Raw genomic sequence first — 6,713 nt, forward strand, 5'->3', positions numbered from 1 at the left:
GGCCCGCCCCGGGCTCAGCCCGCCCCGGGGCCGAGGCTGTGCGGCCGGGCCGGCACCGGCGACCATGGGGCGGCCGTGGGGCGGGTGGCTGCTGCCCATCGGCCTCCTGCAGCTGCTGGGCCCCGCCGGCGCCTGCCCCTGCCGGGACCCGCGGCTCTGCCAGCCCGTCACGGGCCCCGCCGGCTCCGAGGTGCGTGGCCCGGGCCCGGGCGGGCGCTGCCGGCACAGGCGGGGCCGGGCCCGGCGGCGGCGCCGCTCGCAGCGCGTTCAGCGCCCCGGGCGCTGCTGCCGCTCGGGAGCCGCCCGCGCTCGGCCCGAGCCGGGCAGGGGCCCCGGGGGGCGGGGGCGTGCGGGCAGTGCCCGGGCCGGGCGCGCTGCTCGGGGCTGGCCCGCACTCGGCTCCCGGCAGCCATCCCTGCGAGCCGCGGATGTGCCGGTGTGAGAGCCGCGTGGAGAATAATTGTCCTGCTGAGAAGTGTTCGGGGCTGACGAGGGTGCCTTTTACCCCTTTTCCAGGTCTTTGTGTTTGATGTGGGGAAGGAAACCTGGAAGTCCTACGACTGGTCAAAAATTACCACTGTGGCAGCTTTTGGAAAGTACGATCCTGAGCTCATGTGCTATGCCCACTCCAAAGGCTCGAGGATAGTACTGAAAGGTTGGTTACATTGGAAAAACGTGGGTGTTTATGATAAGTGAATAAGAAGATAAGGTACACAGGGTCATATTACCTTAATATTTTGCATTCAGTTGTATGCAGAGTATTAAAATCACTAAGAGGATTAATTAATAAGGCTTCAATGAACCCAGGACTATAATACTTTGACATTTTGCATGTGCTGGTATACAGGGTATTGAAACCAACAGTGGATTCTGCTACAGTAGTAACGAAACCATCCCAGTGACATCTTAATAAAAGTTCTCTAACAGGGAACCTCATTGCTATGGAGGAAGAGGGAGGAAAGAAAAAGCCTGTAGAAGATAGTTATTTGGGTCTGTATTCTGGATCTTATGTGGAGTACCCAAAAGACAAAGTAAGGAAAGGGATTTTAAGTAATTTTTAGTATTTTGCACTTAAATCAGTCCCTCTGTATTAGGAAGTGGTTGAGTTATAAAACATGAATACTCAGAAACTCTGTGCAGATACAAATGCTGATTAGATAGACAAAGTCCATTACAGCTTATGTGTTGTAATTACCTTTTGGCTCTGTTAAGAAAAAACAGAATCCAAGACTACAGTGTGGAAAGCAACAAAGGTTAAACATACAAGTATTTTTTTCTAAACATGACCAGTGGAAATGCTGAAAGTGCTTTCATTTCAAGAAAGGTAGTTTACAGTGGCTAAAAGAATATTAAACAGAAGTAAGAAGACTAAAATTATAGAAAAACCAAAGGAACTTGATTTTAACACCACTGTCTCAAAGAAGTTTGGTAATCTCTTCTGGGGTGGCTTCTCAAAATTATGTTTGGGGAAAAAGTTAACTCCTTTGTATTTTGCCAGTATTGGTATTTTTCATGTTGTGTTTATATTTATTCATTAATTAAAGACAAACCTTTCCTCCTTACTATTACTGTGGTGCAAATGTATGTTAACTCTTGAAGGCCTCTTGTCTAGGTGATGTACCTCTTAAGGAAATTGTTGATCCTGCTAAAAGAGCAGCATGGATATCCCAACAGCTGGACCTCGCAAAAAAACAGTATATGGATGGAATTAACATAGATATAGAGCAAGAAGTTAACGAAACCTCCCCTGAGTATTATGCATTGACAGAGCTTGTTAGAGAAACTACAGATGCTTTTCACAGAGAAATAGCAGGATCACAGGTAATAAAAATGTACTTTATACAAACATTCAATTTAAGCTTACGAAATGTAAGGACTTTTGGCAGTGCTGTTTAGCATATGAATATGAAAAAGTTTATGCAGATCTAAATATAATATTCTAGTGAATGCTTAATTATGAATGCTAGCTGTGATATGATCTTGTAAGAATCACTCTTTTTGACCTGTGTGAATTTAAATGAGAGATGGGCTTTGCTGAGATTTGTAGGTACACTGTTACTGCCATGTGTGAGCCCGCAGTTTTTAGTGTGGCTTAATGAATTGTTGAAAGTAGGGCAAATACAGCCTTCTGGGGCAAAAGCTTGACAGTGCTTTGGTAAACCCAGCATGAAAGTTTTAAGGATTTGCATCATGCTTCATATTTTTGGTGGTTTTCATATTATATTTTAATTTCTTTGGTGCTATATATTCACTAATGGGGTACTCACTTTATTATCTTGTTTGTTTAATCAGATGAGCAGCTTCTCCTGTAGTTCATTACTATCACAGTGTGTTAAACTGCACCATTTGGGAAATACTGTCTTTAAAAGTTACAGCTTTTTAAAAAAGAGATAACAAGGGCACCTAAGGACCATATTTGATACTAAGTTGAGCATTTTTCCTTCAGGTAACATTTGATGTGGCTTGGTCTCCAGCATGCATAGATAAAAGGTGCTACAACTACACTGGGATTGCAGATGCCTGTGACTTCCTATTTGTGATGTCATATGATGAACAGAGCCAGATCTGGACAGACTGTATTGCAAAAGCCAATGCTCCTTACCTGCAGACTTTGGTTGGTGAGGACAAAACACCTCCCCAGGAGTCAGAACATTTCCATTTGTTCACATGAGTAGATAGAAAAGATTGCTTTTTCTTAGACAGGTTTATTTTGTTATTGTTGCAGTGAGGCATTGATTGTGCTCAAGTATGTGTAATCCTGATGTGAAAATAGTATCCCTGATCCTTATGACACTACAGGCAGACCTTTAGCAGTTGTGTGTTGTTACTTGTAGAGTAATATCACGTGTGAAGAACTCTTTTAGAATGACAAATGGCAGCCAGAACAATGGTGTCTGCCTGGGATTGCAAAGAACCTGAAACATTTCTCTCATCTTTGTGAACCTCTGCTCAGGGCAGATGGTTTAAAGTGTGAGCAACTGGAGCAGATACTGGGATCTCAGTAGAGCAAGCCTCTTATTCACTGGAGAGTGCAGTTGGAGGCAAAGGACAGCTTGCACCTTGGCCTGTGGCTGGGGATCATGCAAGTTCTGTAGTGGTTCTGGCTCTAGATTAGTTGTAAAAATAAAAAGCATAGAAAAAGTAAATAATGCATGTTAATTTTTATTTCCCTCAAAACTAGGATATGAAGAATACATTGCTATGGGCATTGATCCTAAGAAGCTCGTGATGGGTGTCCCCTGGTATGGCTATGACTATGCCTGCCAAAACCTATCCACGGTAAGGTGAAGATTATTTGTTTGCAATCATACTGTTAATTTTTTCCTAGGAAAGATACAACTAGATTTTGGTAATCTTGTTTCTGGACTAGGAAATACTGTGGTCTGATGGATAAGAGCATAAAGCTGGGACACAAAACAGAATATTTTGCTTGGCTGATAACTGATGAGCAGTGTGCTACCAGACAAGGCATTTTAGCTCCTTAGGCAGCATGGACCCCATGATATACAAGCACTGTATTTGACTAAGGAGCTATAAATGTTATCTGTATGAGAAGAGGGAATGTCCAAAAGCCCTACAACACTTGTATGTGCCTTCTCAACACCACTGCTTAAAGGCAGGTGCAACAAACCATAGCAAACCTATGACTGTTAGAGCATAGCAGTTTATGAAGTCTCAAATATTATACTTATGAAAAATGTAAGGGCCAATTAAAGGTGGAAAAGATGACGACTGTATAAGCTGAATGATATCCATTCAATCCCATATTACTGCAGAGTAACTAAAATTTACCTGTTTTAATTTACTTTTCTCTACAAATAGTATCTGCTGGAGTTGCTTGGAAATTTGTTTATTTTGAGGCCTTAATGCCTTTTGTGAATTGTTCTTGGCTGTACTTCTATTCTGGAGTTCAGTATATCTAACATGAAACTCATGCCTTCTGCTTTTCTGTTCAGGATCATGTTTGCTCCCTTCCCAAAGTGCCTTTCCGAGGGGCTCCTTGCAGTGATGCTGCAGGGAGCCAGGTCCCCTATGCAACCATCATGAAGCAGGTGAACAGTTCTCTGTCAGGGGTGCTGTGGGATGAGCAACAGAAGGCTCCATTTTATGAGTACAAGGTAGGAGTCTTTTTCCAAGACACCGTGGTGTGGAGTAAGCATTTATGAACCATAGATCTTTGGCTATAAAGTTATCAGGATTAGATTCTTCCTTTTATGTTTTCTACTTTTCTTTGTTTGTTTTTTTTTTTTTTTTTTGTAAAGGATTGCTGGAATTCTGTGTCTTGAATTCCTAGTCTGAGAGAGGGGTGCAGTGCCTGAAGGCTACAGGAGTAATAAAGATCTTTATCACTTTGCAGTCTTCTTGAGATACTGTATCATGTCAAAACCAACATTTTGGCACAAAGACATCCTATATCTCTGTCCTTCACTTTTATAGTTATTTTCATGAGTTGATCAATAATTTGAACTAAAAAAGATTCTGAGATGCTCTTAAGATTTTCTAGCTCAGTGCCTCGCATGCATTTTCTCTTCTGCATTTGTTTTCTACATGGACACAGTGGAAGAGTCCATAAATGACTGTGCTGACAAGAACACCACAGTGTATCTATTTTGTCTTGTTTCTTTAGACATTATTTAAGTTTCACAGGTAGATGATTAAAAGATGTTGTAAGCAATGACAAGGTAAAAGCAGCATAACCTTGATAAAATTTTATAACCTCCTCTAAAACTGTTTATTGCTTTAAAAACCCCACAACCTCTAACTAAATTCACCTGTTGGGTTAGATACTGTATCTGAAATTTTATCTATATTTTAAAAGATGTTAAGATACAAATTAGCTAAGTCCTTTCATCTAACTTGAGTTAAATTGTGTCACTAAGTTACATTCTACAATTAAAACAATATCCAAGTATTTGGCTTAGAATTTTAATTTTCCTGTGTGACAAAGAATTGGTAAATCAGGAAAATATGTAAATCTACCTAGCATGTATATCTCAGTTTTGAGTTGTACTTTTAACTGTGTTCAACAGAAAATTGATTTACTGACACCAGTGTTTAAATGTTTTTCTAGGATTCTGTTGGTCAATTCCACCAAGTATGGTTTGATGACCCTCGCAGCATTTCTCTAAAAGCAGCATACGTGAAGAGTCGAGGTTTAAGGGGCATTGGCATGTGGAATGGAAATAGTCTTGACTATTCCAGGGAACCTGTAGCAGAACACCAAACTCAAGCAATGTGGCAAGCTCTGACACCATAGGAACTATGTGAACCCTTGATTTAGAATTATGAAAATTGGTCATTTTTTATTCTGTCTGACACTTTCACAGATTTTGAATTTATACAAATACACTGTGATTACAAAAACTTTAAAAACTAGGCAAATTAATCTTGTTATTTTATATGCAAAGCTGTATTTTCATTATTCAGAAAATTCCAGTGTTGCTTTATCAGTAGGGTTTTTTTAAGACTACTTGTCTTTTTCACTTTTCACAATTACTCTAAGTTTTATAATGCTTGAACCCAGCATGTATCTGGTAACAAGACCAATTGATGGATTTACAGGGGCGGGCTCATAATGATGCTTTGCTAAAGCTGCCAGATGTAGCAAATATTTATTCCTGTGTTACATGGTGCAGTCTCAGCCTTCTGACTTCCCAACCCAACCAATACTATAGCTAAGTCACTTTAGAATCAGATTAAATCAGAATACTGGGTAAACAGATTGTTGATTACATGCAGCTTGGTTACGCTTCTAGATGAAAAGATTTTTTGGACTGAAAAAATTACATAACATGAAGTAGTTGCTGTTAAGATTTATATCAAATTTGTTGTTAGAAAGGAATATTCAATAAACTCCATTTTCACTGTGCTTATGTATCACATAATTCCATAGTTTCAAAAGCCAGTAACCTCTGATCTTAGCTTGAAGAGGAAGCATTAATATGGAGAGGGCTTGGATGATGTTTCCTTCCATTTCAAACTACTTTCTGAAAACTAGAAGTAAAATGAACTACATATCTATTTTTCAACACACCCTAAGATTCATTCAGTAGCCTGCTTTTCATTTTTATGGGGTGTTGCCTTTGAGATAATAGGAGATTATGTTTTCTTTCTAGTTCATATTTTCATAAAATCATTTGCCTAAAGAAATTTTTTAACTTTTTAAAATATCCATAGTGATGTAAAGATTGGATGGTGTTTACAGGATATTTTTCTTAAATAAAATGCTGCTCTTGGTAAGGCTTGTAAACAATGGCTCCTGTCTGTGCTTTACTTGTTCTACAGCTTACAGCCCACACTTCTTGTCTGCTTCTCAGAACTCTTTCACAACCAAATTAAAGTGCAACTGGGCCCTGCTTAAGTGACTCCATTAATTAAAAAAATGTATTTAATTAGGTAGATGTAGTCATTTGTGGGTTTGGTGGTTTTTTGGTTTGATTTGGTTGGACAGTTTTTGGGTTTTTTGTTTAAATTGGTTGGGGTTTTTCACTTGCTAAAGAGTTACCATAGTATGGCAGCACTACCATAATGGCTACTGCAGAAAAGACTTGGAGACTTCATCTGAGTTGTCTTCTTGATACTACAGGTGATGGAAAGCAGAAGGTGAAGCCTACTGCTCTTGCAGAAACTAAAAAATTCCCTTAACAAATCAGAAGGCTTTTCACTAGAACACTGGTCTGTAAGGCTTAAGAGAAAGTGCTAAATTTTATATG

At 39.9% G+C, this 6,713-nt stretch overlaps 1 protein-coding gene across 1 annotated transcript; it reads left to right on the forward strand.

The window, feature by feature from the left end:
- Nucleotides 1–42: 42 nt before the first annotated feature.
- Nucleotides 43–6,250, forward strand: CTBS (chitobiase). The gene is made up of 7 exons (XM_048312461.1): nucleotides 43–190; nucleotides 517–655; nucleotides 1,613–1,821; nucleotides 2,447–2,618; nucleotides 3,182–3,279; nucleotides 3,957–4,118; nucleotides 5,072–6,250. Exons 1-7 carry the CDS (start codon nucleotides 65–67, stop codon nucleotides 5,255–5,257), a joined length of 1,092 nt encoding a protein of 363 aa, XP_048168418.1. The 5' UTR covers nucleotides 43–64; the 3' UTR covers nucleotides 5,258–6,250.
- Nucleotides 6,251–6,713: the final 463 nt, after the last annotated feature.

The sequence above is a fragment of the Corvus hawaiiensis genome, chromosome 9, assembly GCF_020740725.1.
Source record: "Corvus hawaiiensis isolate bCorHaw1 chromosome 9, bCorHaw1.pri.cur, whole genome shotgun sequence".
Classification (NCBI taxonomy): Eukaryota; Metazoa; Chordata; class Aves; order Passeriformes; family Corvidae; genus Corvus; species Corvus hawaiiensis.

Coding starts and splice junctions, on each gene's coding strand:
- CTBS (XM_048312461.1), top strand. CDS start 65: ATGGGGCGGCCGTGGGGCGGGTGGCTGCTGCCCATCGGCCTCCTGCAG. Junction 1,822..2,446: donor GAGAAATAGCAGGATCACAG/GTAATAAAAATG, acceptor TTTTTCCTTCAG/GTAACATTTGATGTGGCTTG. Junction 3,280..3,956: donor CCTGCCAAAACCTATCCACG/GTAAGGTGAAGA, acceptor TTTTCTGTTCAG/GATCATGTTTGCTCCCTTCC.